At 43.1% G+C, this 15,203-nt stretch overlaps 1 protein-coding gene across 2 annotated transcripts; it reads right to left on the bottom strand.

The window, feature by feature from the left end:
- Positions 1–3,538: 3,538 nt before the first annotated feature.
- On the bottom strand, positions 3,539–15,002 carry LOC147618285 (uncharacterized). 2 transcript variants are annotated; one of them, XM_086774742.1, is made up of 6 exons: positions 14,790–15,002; positions 14,598–14,682; positions 14,269–14,416; positions 7,693–7,809; positions 7,463–7,615; positions 3,539–4,182 (listed from the first exon to the last, which is right to left on the bottom strand). In XM_086774742.1, exons 1-6 carry the CDS (start codon positions 14,890–14,892, stop codon positions 3,991–3,993), a joined length of 798 nt encoding a protein of 265 aa, XP_086630868.1. In that variant the 5' UTR covers positions 14,893–15,002; the 3' UTR covers positions 3,539–3,990. The 2 variants fall into 2 exon arrangements, with proteins under 2 accessions (XP_086630868.1, XP_086630867.1); XM_086774741.1 differs by having other exon boundaries at positions 7,755–7,802.
- Positions 15,003–15,203: the final 201 nt, after the last annotated feature.

Here is a 15,203-nt window from a genome sequence, read left to right as displayed (position 1 = left end):
ATATAAGTCAACTAGAGGTATCCTTTTTCCAATGAAAAATTGTGTGCATTCAATTGGTAACAAACCACGCTTTTTTTATACCTTCCTTTGGTAAATTGATACATGAACTTTTTTGCTGTCAAACACTCAGAGGTTGCTTTCTTTTCATTTAGATTGTTTGTTATGCATGTACACCTCCTATAGATTGGTATGCTTATATTATTTCTCTCAAGTAAAAATAGTAAGCACACAAAGGTTGCTTGCCTTCATTTGGGTTGTTCGTTATGCATGTACGCACATACGATTTCTCCTAAGTAAAAACAAACAGCACTCATAGGTGTCTGCTTTCCTTCAAGGCATTGCTTGTTGGGGATCATAAGGTCAAATTGACATAAGCTAAATAATTTAGCTATAGTTTAAAAATATAAATTTTCAACAATCTTACATGGAATTACAATAAATTAATACTCACATATTAGCTAGCAAAACACAACTATAGCTACCCAAGCATTCTAGTTTCAAAAAAATGTACTTGTATATGTGTGTGTGTGTGTGTGTGTGTGTGTGTGTGTGTGTGTGTGTGTGTGTGTGTGTGTGTAGAGAAGCCTTGTTTCATGCCAATAGTGTTGGAAATCCCCTTCAATGTACTTTGTGGGGTGCCTCTCACTCGCAAATGTGATCAACTCATAGAGAGAAATGATGCTCTAAACCATGTCCAATGGGACTCATATCTCTTGTAGACACTATAGGAGGTGAGATTGAGGTATACTATTAAATGCTTTGAAAAAACCTACAAAGTAGCAATAAATCCTCTGATGTTGTGCTCTACCCTCCTTGATGATGGAACAAAGGGTAAAAATGTGGTCAAGGATAGAGATTAGCTCCTCCAAAAGCCTACCTGCTTTGAGGCTCTACATGCCCATCTCTCTTCTACGAATGCATTAAGCTCCACTCTAGCATTGGTCTGTAGAGTTTGGTCAATGTGTGGCCAATCATGATTGTCCTATAATTATTAGGATCAAGTGGATCTTTGTCTTTGAGGATGGGGTGATGGTATTGGCATATAGGCTAGGAAGGACACTAGGGAATGAGCCTCCCCATTACGTAGTCTTTGAGGATGGGGTGATGGTATAGGCATATAGACTAGGAGGGACACTAGGGAATGGGCCTCCCCATTGCGTAGTCTATGGATGGCCTTGAGGATAAGGTGTGTGTGGGGGGGGGGGGGGGGGGAAGATGATGTGCTCATAGTTTCCTCCGAGCCTTTTTGAAATTTGGCGCTAAAGAAGATTCAGTAACTCATCCTCTTTCTAAGTGTATACACGAGTTTCTTACATAGGGTAAGGCAGTGAGAAATCTGTTGCGCTTTGGCGCTTGGTGATTTTCCCCATCCATAACTCATGCTTAAAAAATGGGAGCATGTGGCTTGGAATTCATCATCACACCAACAGTTATGCGGCACATAACTGCAAGGTAGCTTGGTAGTAGACCATTGCATGTAGATGAAAGAAGTGGTGACATATGTGTGGAGAACGGTGATGAGCTCAAATGTGAGGGTGGGTAGGAGAACAATAAGATCCACATCTTAGAGGTGGTGGTAGATGTGGTCGAAGTAAATAGGTTCAAGATCGTGATCAAAATGGAAATGGGTGTAATATGAGATGGGGAATGGTGGGCAGGGGGACAAGTGGTGTGCGAGTGAAAGGATAAGCATTGTGACCAGATGTTGTGAGACCTAATTATGCACAATGCACAAATAATTTTTATTTAGAGAAAACTGACGAAGAACCTCTAGCTAAGTCTTCTACTTGTATGTTGAGAAGAAGAAGAAGGGCTAAGAAAGTGGGACAAGGAGACTTGGTGACGTTGGTATGACCGCACCAAATCAAAGGAGGCGAATCCGAGACACTACTATCGTAAACATTCCGCGTTTCCAAGACACCGAAGGGGTGCATCGAAGAGAGGAGTAGGACATCCAAACAAAACCCTTGGTAGAAAATAGTCCTCCTCGCACATCCACCCAAGTCCACCGCGTGGACCGGCACCCTCACACCCCTGCAGCCCCGCCCCCCCAACCCCGGTGCCGTGCCGTCACCCACCCTCCCCCCTGGGCCGGTGTCGTGTCCTCGCACATTCCTAAGTGTAATTTCTATGCCAAATAACCCTATCCTAGAGAAAGTGAAATAAGCCTCACTTCATGACCGTGATTACCAAAAGCTGGTGAACTTAGTTCAAAAGGAAGGACAGGAGAAGGCCTCGATCAAGGATTACTCTACTAATGATGAGTGTCTCTACTTCATGCATAGATTATGTATCCCTAAGGATCTTACTCTAAAGATGATCCTGCATGAAGCTCATGATAGTCCTGTAGCATATATATGTGTGTGTGTGTGTGTGTACATATATATATGTACACATGTATACATACATACATGTGTGTGTGTGTGTGTGTGTGTGCATATATATTTGTATATATATACACATATATATATGTATATGTATACATATGTATACATATACATGTGTGTGTGTGTGTGTGTGCATATATATTTATATATATATATATACACATATATATATGTATACATACACACACACACACACGCATATATGTGCACACACACATATATATATATATGTACAATATGCACACACACACACACACACACATACATACATATGTAAGTATGTAAGTATATATGTATGTATGTGCATGTGTGCGTGTGCGTGTGCGTATGCATGTGTGGACATATGTATATATATACATATATACATACATACTTACATATGTATGTATATGTGTGCACGTGTGCATGTGTGTGTGTGTGTGTGTGTGTCATCTCTTGTTTTAAAATAAAGATTTATATTAAATGCACTATCTTTGTGTGCATGTAACTCGTACGATCCATAATTATTTTTTTGCAAGAAAAAAGAAAACATAGAAGATTACAACCCCCTATAGAGTAGAATGTACAAAGATAGGCAAGGGGTTCCCTTTGGAGAGAAGGATGAAATAGATTACGACATAGCATTAAATATTTATTGTTTTTAAATATTTAGATGAAGCATGAAATAGATTATTTTTATGTTTGTATCTGCTCAGCTACATATTGAGAATTATGATCATTTTAAAAAAAAACCATCATCATGTCTCCAACGACCCTTTTGTTAGCAAAAGCATCATAAGAGTAGAAAAAAGACCATTTTTCCTTTTCACAATCATCAATGAGAGCTAAGGGATGAGAATTATAACCAATTATCTTAATTTTGCACGGTTTTCATCATCATCATCATCATGTCTTCAAGGATCCTTTTGCCACCAAAAGATTTTTGAAAAATGATCATAATTATCAAACCATGAGCCAAAATAGAATTATTTGAATCTCATTATTTCTTTGGTAAATGATGGTTTGATAACTTTTACATAACTTAGTACAGAAGAAGAAGATTTTTCTCTCCAAACATGTTCAAGTCAGAGTACTTTCATATAACTTGTTCTTAGTGATGATAATTTTTAACTATTTCTTTGGAAAATTTGATTGGGAAATCTAGCAATGAGTAAAGCCTGAAAAAAAAAAGCCTCTAGAGATCTCTTCAGAGTGAGGCCCCTTAGTAAAGCATAGGTGATCGATCAGCCATTATTCATAGACCTTGTAAAGCAAGGTATACATGGCAACTTATGACATAACTTGGAGCTCACAATTGTGGCCACATCCCTTGCATGAAATACAGAGAGCTTCATGATTACAAGGCAAGCTTTGATATAATGTGCGGATTCGTCCCCCATGTTAGCTCATGCCCAACCCTTTCTATATGTAATTTGATGCCTTCAAATCTATAGTGTTGATTTTTGGTGAGCCATAAGGCCCTTAGATTGATCTATCTGAGTGATTTGTGGAGGTCACTGGATCGAAATCAGACTTACACATTCATCTTCTGTAGTAGAGTGGCATATGATCTTGTTTTGAAAAGAGGCATAGCTTTTGAATAAATAAAAAGTTGTTTCCCTGCTTAAACACCATCAGCAGATGATGGATTGCTTAACAATGTCAAACAAGATTTCACCAGCCTTGGGAGGACCTCCCCTGCAGGGCCACACAACATCACGTCTGCAAGACCGGCATTGCTGGGGTTCGGGTCACAAATCAACACCTTTCCATGACTTCTTTTGCACAGATCCACCACAAAGTTTGCAGGAGAAACCTGCAAAGAGGGAACAGCAGAGCCAACGTCATTACGAATTGCACACATTATGTTTGGGTAAGCACAAAATCTGGGCATTTCGACATTTAACCGAGGCTTGAAATCTCTACACATCAGCAACAATGCTTTATTAGATGGCAAGATAGCATGTTACGAATTGCTCGACCAAGCAGAGTGCTGAGAAATGAGATTAAGCAGATTGTTCAGTTTCTTTTTGAACTTGTGAAAGGTAAAGAGTGCACAAAACTAGAGCAACTCAATTACAAAGATGTAAGGCACGGATGATGGCATGGTCACATCAGTAGCTGAGTGAGCTTCCAAGAAAGATTCGAATCTAAAGCCTTACAATGAAACAAACATAATGATATGCCAAACAGTGTTGCCCGGCAAAAACACATTTGTTTTGTAAGTTTCGCAATTTTATGAAACATTTCTAAAACTTTCCATACAATAAAAGGCCTATAAATGCCTCTTTTGGCTTGGTTCAATTTTTAAGTTATTTTTTTCAAAACAATTTTTGAGCACACCGACGAAAGCGTTGCAAACACACTGAATGTCTAGTGAAAAAACATACAAGAACATGGAACATAAAATATGGTCCATCATCCATAGCAAATGCCAAGGCATGACCAAGCTGCATAATAGAAAAACAAGCATCATAAATGTGGCAATGTTTGGACTCTAGGCTCTGAATGTCAAAGATCAAACTGTAACTAGTCACTACAATAGTGAGAATACCACTAACTGCGGCAATCTCAAATGAGTAGTGTATACACAAATGAAATACAACCATCATTAGTACTCAAGCTACTATGTAGTACGGATAATGGCCTCTAGTGCCCGGGGTTCACTGCCGGTTTGCACCTGACCAGTCACCAATCCAAGTACATGCAAGGAATAAAATCAAACAATCAGGCTTCAGTGATTCCCAATCACCAAACTTGTCGATAGCCTGTACCACAAGTGTCATCTGTAGATCCTCCGCCCTTTGCAAAAGGGCTCCAATGCCATCTTTCCCAAACTCTCCTGCACAAGTGTCTAAGAAGCAAGTCTTTCCCTGAATTCCTCTGCCCTACATAAGGATCCCAAGGAGCTGTATCTGGACTCTTTCACCCTGCATAAGAGTTTCAAAAGTCGAGCAATGCTCCACACCATACGTGGAGTGGAGTCTTCACAAGTTTTACTTCACACACATGTTTGGGCAATCCCAGGAAGCCTATCTTCACAAGATCACAATTTCTGATGCTTTTTAGGGTTTCTCCGCAACCCGAAACCAAGAATATGCCTGCATAGCAACAATGAGGATAGCAGAGACCTATCCGTGCCAATATGGTGTCCACAAGGGCTGTCCATACAAAATCCGTACAAGTGTTGACATCTGCAGCAGTCATACAGTGATGACATCAGCAGCAGCAGTACAGTAGCAATGACATCAGCAAAGCTCTGTCCGTCCAGTAGTAAACATCTGCAGATATGTCTGTACAGATGATGGTGATGATGAGGTGGCGCTGGCCGTACAGTCGTACATGCAATGACAATGATGATGATGGCGCATGCCCGTACAGTCTGTTGGAATATATATCATCTCCAAAGGGTCTACATGTACCTTTTCATGCTTGTACTGGTCATTTTTATGAGGCCTTGCATTGGCATATTTAGCAAGTATAATTTAGGATTTTTCTACCATTTTTAGGCTTTTAGCATATTTATGCTACATGACAGCTGTCAGCCTGCTACAGCTGGCCAACCAGCTCGTATGAGGGATATATAAGGGAGCACACCCTTCCCCTCATTTTTCATCTCATTCTTGCATATCTGCTGGAGGCCATTGGCTGTTGCAAAAGTCTCTTGTGCTTGTAAGCACCTACGGGCTTCCCTCGTGCTTATTTTCAGCAATAATCAACTGTTCTCAGCCTTCTACAGTTTGTGCTTTGGGCCTACAACCTGTGTTTTCTCTTTCTTTCATGGTATCAAAGCCCAACACTGACCTACAGGTAGGAAAGTGCTGCGTTTTTCTTCTTGGAGCAAAGGCTTCCTCAAGAGTGCTGCGTTTTCTGCATCTGTAGCCTGGGACTGATGCATTTTTACTGTTGGAGCCTGAGGCCCTCTTCTAGGTGCTGAGGGCAGGGTTCCTGAGAGATTTGCTTTCTCTCTTTCTGTTTACGACCCTCCCTCCCTTGCTTCTCTCTCTCCTCTTGCTGTGCATAGGTTGAGAGGAGGCTATTTGCTGTTTTTTTACAACCCTCTTGATTCAGAGAAGGTTTCTTGTCAGAGGACATGGTTTCAAGAGATTTCTCTACAGCTGCTCCTTCTCCAGTTGCTACTCCAGCACCTTCACTGCCCACTAAGGTTGTTGCCAGCAGCACTAGAAGGATCTGCTCCTGTTGTAATCAAAGACTTGATTGATGTTCATTTGATTTCCCCTGAGCATCAAATTCGACATTTTTGATATCCTCTTTGAAAATAAGCAAGCCGTGTCCTGACTACTCAAGCCATTGCAGGGTAGATCAGGTAAGAGACAGACCACTGTGAGCCCTAATCTATAAAGGAACATGGTTATTGAGTAAATCGATGTCTAGGGATTCACTAGGATAGAGAGCCGTAATAGGAATCTAGATCCAGCCAGAAATGAGGAGCACCTTCAGGCCTCGCACATCAGCGGTGGATTGGGGAGAAGTGTACGAGGTTTGTGTTGATTCCTGGCTTGGTATCTTGATAGCACAATGACTCATGAGGTAACTATCGCAACAGAAATTAGTGGTAATGCCCTTGCCTGCCAACATGCAGGTACAGGGTGCAAACCATAGCAATACATAAATATATTTTTTCTCCAAAAAAAAAAGGCAGATGGAACACAACCAGGAAAATCCAAGGAGGATAAATATATTTTTTCTCAAAAAAAAAAGACAGATGGAACACAACCAGGAAAATCCAGGGAGGTTGTCTTCAATGATGCTCTAACCATTGTCTTGAAGGACTAAAGCACATTGCAAGTCCAAGGGTCATTGCTTCCCAGCTCCTACTATCCAAGCCTTACAACTCAGCTCCATACGTTTATTAAATATAATAAAGATACTTGTCTTGCGATGAGCAAGTGCTTACATGTGCATTGATTTGGTGTGTCACCTGAAAAGTGACATGTCCCTTGCTCATGCCTAATGTGATAAGGAGTGATCTGCCTTATATAGTGGATATTAACTGAACCACGTACTTGAGCTCCAAATCAAGCATTTTCCATCAAAACTCCCAACAAGGCATGCAAGGTAAGGTAACCACATACCATGAGAGAAGTGCCCACAACAAGTAAAACCTTCGCCTTTGTAGCTGCAAGCATAGCATTCTCCATGATAGCCCGAGGAAGAGCCTCCCCAAAAAGTACTGCATCCATCTTGATCACACTATCACAAACTGGGCACCTTGGCAACCTCAAATTCTGCAACAGAGAACTCAGGTCAAGCAGCAAACTACATCACTTTTGCTAAAATGAGAGCTGTGAATTGCAGTTCAAACCTCGTTCAACTTAAGTTTTAGCATCAGTTCATCTGTAACAAATTTTTCTTTGCAAGACATACAAGTTGAAGTAGAGGCATTCCCATGCAGCTCATATACATGCTTGCTGCCTGCTTGCTACAAAAACAGCAGAACTTCTTTAGTCTCTCTCTCTTTCTCCTCTCTCTCTCTCTCTATCTCTCTCTCATTTGAAGCACCAAAAAAACTGAAGGCATAGTTGTTATGTACCTAGTACTAACCCTTGGGGTTAGGGACTAATCCAGCATGGTTAGTGGAGCCCTCGGATTAGGGAAAGCAGGCGGATTCATTAATAAATCCAAGGTTATTGGCTATTTATGACTGGACTCTTATTTATAGCAGCAATAAGCACTATATAAGTGAGCCTTGGGTTATTATTGATTCATTGTGGTCTAGACCTAGACCAAGAGGCTTACTCCTGCCATGGACATGGCAGATCACGAGTAGTCTTGTGGCTTGCGGAGGGCCCCTGTGGACAGGCGCTGGTGGTGTGGGACGCCAGGGCTAACTGGCAGGGACTTGTGGGAGTGGAACCTTAGCCCCTAGCTCAAGGGACGTTTGCGGACACAAACCTACAGTTGGGTGGTGAGTTGCATGCACCCCTTTTATTTGGTTTCTCTAATCTTGTTTATACATGTGTATTAGGTGGTCCTTGGGAGGAGCCTCTCGCAGTTGGTGTTAGAGCAATCCTAACCGCAGAGGTGGGAAAAGGCAAGGTTTGTGTGTCGTTTGTTTTTATCAAGGTTGCCTAAGCCAGGTATCTCTCAGTCACCATATCTGTGTTTTGAATCTACAAGAAGTAGGTGCTTTTTTAGGTTCTGCTGGCAAGGTAAGGTTCATGTGGATTCTGAGAGAAGGGGGGGGAACGGGGAGATTTGTATGTGTCCCAGGAAAACCCCTGGTTTTTGGACTGTAACCCTAGGCTTCTCTTCTCTCTCGGTTGTGCTGCAGTTTAGGGCTGTTTCGTGGGGTATATAGCTGTTAGCATGGGCTGTAGGGTTTGCAGCCAGACATGCAAGGAAAAAATGATTATGTGCAGGTTCTGTGAGGGTAGTATAAGACTGGTTTCCCACTCTGATCTGGGCGTCAACAGCCAGCAGAGGATGTGCAGCGAGCAGTCAGACGGGTGACAGCCAGCACAGCCCATCTACATACGGGGCACACATGGCTGTATGGTCTGAACCTGGCTGAACAGCAGCCTGTTTGCAAGAGGGTATAGGCTGGTGGATGTGTGCAGAGCAATCGGACAGCAGCTTGTCAGCAGGCCATACTGCAGCAGATGGCTGTACAGGGCTTGACGCATATGGCAGAGCAGCTGGATGATGGCAGCAGGGGAGCGCCTGGAGAGAGAGAGAGAGAGAGAGAGAGAGAGAGAGAGCTGAGGAGGTGGCGACCTGTTTTTTAAGGCAGAAAAAGCATACTTTATGCCACTTATAGGATTATTGGTTTTTTTTAAACCAATAGCTATGCTGTATTTATTATAAAAAGCATGGGACTGTTTTTATTGAAAAAGCAAGAGAGAGGGGGGCGAGGGGGGAGGAGGGAGGGAGGGGGCAGTTTTTAGTGCATACCTTTAAAAAAGGCCTGTTTTTTTGGGAAAAAAGCACTTGGGTGTTTTTCCCCCCATAAAAGGGAAGGCCTTAGGCCCTTTGTACTCAGCCCCTTACGACATCAACTGAAGGTAGTCGTTGCGAGGATTCACAGCCGGATCTTCATCTCTCATGCGTGGAGTACAGGTGGGTCACCTTATTTTGCATGCTTTTCTCCAATTTCTCGCGTGAAACTTGTGATTTTTTTCCCCAGCTTTTCTGAATTTTCAGAATCGGTCACATAGGTATCTTGCAACAGCAAACCTTTCTTCTCCCTTTACCATGGCAGCACGACTCCACATTATTGATGAGGTTTCCGACCTTGAGGAACTTCATCCTCAATGGTCAGGGGAACACTCGGAGAGGTGAAGCATGAGGTGGTCGAGGGGGTTGAGAAAGCTTAATTCGAGAAGCAGATGGCTTAACTCCGGACAAAGATTCGGAAAGAGATCCAGTTTTTGCAGGATCAAATGGTTGTACTTCAGAGAGCAGGATTGGTGCAGTGACTCTTGCGGGACCGGCAGCACTTGCTCCTTCGTTCGCACCCAAGGCTTTTGCACATGAGAAAAAGGAGATGTCACGTGCATCCCGCACTTGGATGCCACGTAGACATATCTGTACAGAAGGTGCAGGGCCTGGGATGGTAAACTGTCCCATGTGAGCCCAGTCCGGGACGAGTCAGCCAGGGATCCATCTCAGTCGTCCGAGGTCAGGTGTGCATCGTCCTGCACATGAGTCCAAGGTTAGGTGTGCACTGTCCTGCACATGAAACAGTGCCAGTCCGCGCTGTGAGCCTCCCTCTGGAATGATGTCAGTGATTCTGTGTATCTGGTACGGTACTGGATACCAAATCATTGTGTAGACAGTTAGGGTTTGCTTATAGGAAAGGGGCCAACCCATAGGGCTACCCCAAGTCTTAGTGTGGGCATGGGGATGGTGTGAAATCACCCCCCATGAGGGCCAGGAGGCCCTAGCTGAACCCACCAGCCATGGAGAGGCTGTAGGACAGCCCTAGGGGCATGCCAGGGGCAGCCGACAGCACATCTAGTGTTTAATGGCTGTAGGGCAAGTGTGGGGCAGCCCACACAGGCTGCCCAGCCCTCAAAACAGAGGGAATTCAGTGCCCAACCCCTAGAGAATCAGGCGCCTAGTGCCAGCCAGTCAAGGGAAAAGATGCGCAGCAGTTTATGGATTTTATGTGAATTATCCAGCATTTAATGCTGATTTACAGTCGTGGGCAGAAAAGTGAACTGGCCGCCTAGATAAGAGCTGGCCGACTGCTGTTTATGAGAAGTATAAATAGGAGAGCCACAATCCCATTGTGTTATCTCATCATTCACCAAGTGCTCAACAAACCAGAGCTAGGACAGCCAAGAAGTTGCTAAAGCAAAGGGGTGGAGGACTGCAGGTCAAGGGCAAAGATTTCTGTCAAGATTTCTGTATTTTCTTTCCAGATTTACATCATTCTAATAAAGCAAATACACCATCCGTGGTGGGGGCCCTACAGAGGGTATTTGGGACCCAATATTGTGTCCTCTCCTCTCTCCCTCTCTCTCTCTATTTTCTGCACATCTTCATTCAGTTTTGTGCGTTAATTCCGTCACAAAAAGTGTGCTGATTTCTGAGCATTGAAGTTACCGATCTTCTCCGAAGCTTCCGCATGTTACAGGAGAGGACCCGGTAGGTGATTGACTCCTGGCTTAACCGTTGAAACGTACACTTTGAGTTTCACCCATTCCCGGAAGCTCGAAAATTCCGATGGTTAGGGGTCTCCTGAAGGGGAAAACCCTAACATGGTGGAGAGAACTCCGGAATGAACCGAGTACTTGGGTAGTGTTTGAGACTATTTCATGATGAGTTCCTCCAGGTGGACAATGAGTCTTATATAGTGACCAAGTTTACAGACTTGAACATGAAGAACCTGTCTTTCGACACGTATTTGCAAAGATTCAAAGAGTAGTTGTTAAGCTTTTAGCTTAATTCGTGACAGTTGCAGTCCCGAGCAGCACATCAACGCCAAAATTTTGTGGGTTTTTTTCTCCGTGGGTTGGCCCGGAAACAAAAGCTCCAAGTTAAGAACAATCATAGCTGAAGAGATGATGGCCGGCCAGACACAGAAGAACGTCTTTGAGAAACCTCCAAGCAGCAGGCTTCCACGCGTAAACGAAAGTTTTACGTCTGAGAAGGCTCTACAAGACCAAACCCAGTCTTCGGGTGAACCCAGTCCAAAGAAAGATCAGAAACATCAGCAAATCTTCATGAACATTAGGGAGGACAGGTGTTTCTCTTGCGATCAAAAGGGCCATATGAAGGTGAGTTGTCCGAAGGCAAAGACCAAGGCAACTCATTTGACCGAATTCACAGATAACTCTCAAGTTCTTTCCGTAGATATTATTAGTTTAGGTCAAGAGTGCTTGCATGGAATATGTTTTCAACTTGATACGTATGTATAATTCGGTGTTAGGGGAGACTGTGTACATCCTTTTTGACCTTGGTTGCACTCACAACTTCATTAATGCCAAACTTGTCCAGAAGCTAGCAGTGAAGAAGCACCCGAGTGATCACATGTATCGTGTGAACTTGGCAACAAGATGTGGACAGATCTACAACAAGCATGTATCTAAGTTACTGATATATATTCAGAGTTATGCATCCATAAGATGCTCCAGTGTTTTGAGGGGTGAATTTGAAGTCCCACCTCTATTTTTGTAACTCAGCGGGACTTCATATGTCATGTGCCCGACCGTGCCATGGCTAAACCTCTGCATGAATAGTCTTAATCCTTGATTAGTCAGCAGTTAAGTCAACATCAGAATCAGCATCAGTAGAACCATCAGCATTAGCATCTACAGCATCCTCATCATCACCAAAAGCATCATCATCATCATGGGAGTGCATAAGGGGCTATCGGCTGGCAGCAGGCCTTATGCAACAGGCGGCCAGGGGCTACAAAAAGGGGCAGCAGGTGTGGGCAATGCAGACAATAAGCGCAGCAGTTAATAAAGGATTTATGGCATTTTTCATGTCCACACAACAGGCTGACAGCTATTATAGTTGGCCGACTAGCATCCCACACAAGTATATAAGTGAGAATTCAGCATTAATCAAGCCATTTCGGTATTCAGCATTGTAGTAGTCAATAGAAGTTATGTACAGGACCAGAGGTCAACCCCTTCGGGGCTGACCAAGGGCCCAACCATGTACAAATAGTCATGTTACTTTTTTGACACCAATCTCTCTTCTAATCTCTCCTCTGTCTTAATCCTATTAATTTCAACATCTTGTTCTTAATCATGCTTAGGGCTATGGATCAGTACAGCAAGGCTTCCATGCATGCAACATTGGTATCAAAGCATTCAGGCTCACCCACTAAGCATTGTCCCAAGGAAGGTGCACAATTCCAGCAGAAAGGATACAACAACGTAGTAGATGGAGTGGTCTACAAACAAGCAAAGCTAGAGGAAGCATTCCCTCAGGGTATCTATGCAGAACCAGTACATCATTAAGCTCTCAGATCAGTTCCAAAGGCCTAGCAACAGGCATGATCAATTCTGGCAAGTGACCCACCGCTCTGTTAAGGGTAAGGGAAAAGAAGGCATGGGGACAACAATTGAACAAATGCTCAATTCTTAAGGGCTACAAAAAGGGAGAGCATGTGTGGGCAGTGCAAACAATAAGTGCAGCAACAGTTAATAAAGGATTTATGGCATTTTTCATGTCCACACAGCAGGCCAACAACTGTTATAGCTGGCTGACTGGCATCCCACACAAGTATATAAACATAAGCTAGAATTCAGCATTAATCAAGTCATTATATTCAACATTGTAGTAGTCAGTAGAAGTTATGTAAGGGGCCAGAGGTCAACCCCTCCAAGGTTGACCAAGGTGTGCAGACAGTCATGTCACCTTTTTGTACCATATAAAAATGCAAGAAAACCCTGACACCACTTCTCTCTCCTCTGTCTCATGTTAATTTCAGCATCTTGTTCTTAATCAGGCTTAGGACTGTGGATTAGTACAGCGAGGCTTCCGCACATTCAATATCGTGATATAATTTGTGTTTGTTATGAATTGTTTAAATGTGTTGGTACACTTTCATCTGATGTTAATTGTGGTTTATAACGGTTAACTTAGGTGTTTGGGGGACACTGGTTTAGGAAGCATCAATGTGTGGTTTCATAGATGTTTCCTCTTTTGAGTTAGATTGTGGTTTTCTAGCTGGACAGTTGTTTAAATCACAGGATTGTTGATCCCATGGTCTCAGCCTTTGAGGATGAGCTAGCTAGGGGAGGAAGAGATTGCTTGACAATCGTCAGAATATCTCATGATTGGGATAGATCGCATGGTATATTTCCTAGTGAGAGCTCCATTAGGACGAGAGTTGTCGGATGTGTATCCTAGTGGTATGGGACGTTAGGATCTACAACATGTAGAGTTTTTCGGTGTGTCTATATTTTCTAACCTTGCTATGTCCTATCTTTATGGGGGTAGTTGGGGCCCCCTAACCCCACTGGATTAGGTCCTTAACCCATAGATAACAAGAATATTGGTCACACTTGCATGTTGCCTATCTAATTGTGTGTCATATCTGCCTAAGCCATCTCGGGGGCATCTGGGCTGCTCAAAAATGGCTAAGCTTCGTAAAAAGGGCCTTACAAACATAAGCTAGCTGGTATCCCTGCAGAAGGTAGAGCATAAATTTCCAAGAACCTTTCCTCCATTTAGAAAAGGATTCACCGTGCTTGTGGAGATAATGATCTTATGAGGAAAGGTTTGCGGTATAGCCCCTTCTTTTCATCCACTCCCTTGTTCTATGTGGCTGACTCCCTATTTTTGGGATTGATTCTAGGTCTTTGTACTATAAAAAATTCTCAAAGTACGTTGAGTAAGAGGAGGATAAATGGATTCATGCATGAAGAAAGCCCTTAAGATAAAACCATTGAAATAGGGGTAGGCGAAGACCACATACCTGGTGAAGATTGTCAACATTTTGAGTGATGATGCATGACAGCAAGCCAAGCTGCTCCAGCTCGGCTAAAGCCAAATGGGCAGGGTTGGGCCATGCACGGCTCACGCTCTTGTGCATCTCGGCCGCCATTTCCCAAAACAGTTCAGGTCTGAAAAGCACCCCATTTTGCATATTTTAACAAGCTACAGAACACAGGTGAAAAAAAAAAAAAAAAAAAGGGATGAATTGTATCAGCTGTTACCTATAGGACCTGCTCTATACACACACACACACACACACACACACACACACACACACACACAGACGTACAAACACACAAAAGCTGATACCTTTCTTGGAAAACCTGGAAGTTGCAATAAACTGCTGGATCATACTTCGCCCACAGCCCACCTGGGCTTCGGAAATCAGGGATACCTGAGCAATTGGGCAAAACTTTGAGCGATTAATTAATTGATGGGCAAATCATTATAAATTGAATATAAAATCATTGTTGATTTTGCATTGATCGGCGAGAAGCCAACCTGATTCGACAGATATGCCGGCTCCGGTAAAAGCCACAATGGGCTGTCCGGAGACAATGTAATGCGCAGCTTGCTGTATAGCTCCGTCCAACTTCGGATCCATGGAGTTCAGTACGGCACGTTGTGTTGTGTTCCAAGCAGATCGCTTGAAGCCCTGCGTAAAAGTAAAGCCAAGTTTGCCGCACCAAAAAAATAATCTTTTTTTCCCCAACCTCTCATGATATTTTTCTTCTTTTTTTAAACAATAATAAGTACTGCGGGTCTTCTTTTTTTAAACAATAATAAGTACTGCGGGCCCACCAAGGTTCCAGATAAGAACGATTCCCTCTCTACAACCATCTCTCTCTGTCTTTCACACACACATGCACATGCACATGGCCCTCTCCCTCTCTCTCATGTACACACACTCTCAAA

This window comes from Cibotium barometz, chromosome 35 (genome assembly GCF_041138505.1).
Source record: "Cibotium barometz isolate CiBa-2024 chromosome 35, ASM4113850v1, whole genome shotgun sequence".
NCBI lineage: Eukaryota > Viridiplantae > Streptophyta > Polypodiopsida > Cyatheales > Cibotiaceae > Cibotium > Cibotium barometz.
The sequence above is the reverse complement of the archived record's forward strand: the minus strand, read 5'-3'. Positions and strand labels throughout refer to the sequence as shown.

Excerpts from the sequence above, each read along its gene's own strand:
- LOC147618285 (XM_086774742.1), bottom strand. The coding sequence starts at position 14,892 with ATGGATCCGAAGTTGGACGGAGCTATACAGCAAGCTGCGCATTACATT. Across the intron at positions 14,417-14,597 it reads TTCCAGGTTTTCCAAGAAAG|ACCTGAACTGTTTTGGGAAA; the intron begins GTATCAGCTTTT and ends GGTGCTTTTCAG. Across the intron at positions 7,810-14,268 it reads ATGTTGACAATCTTCACCAG|CAAGCAGGCAGCAAGCATGT; the intron begins GTATGTGGTCTT and ends CTGTTTTTGTAG.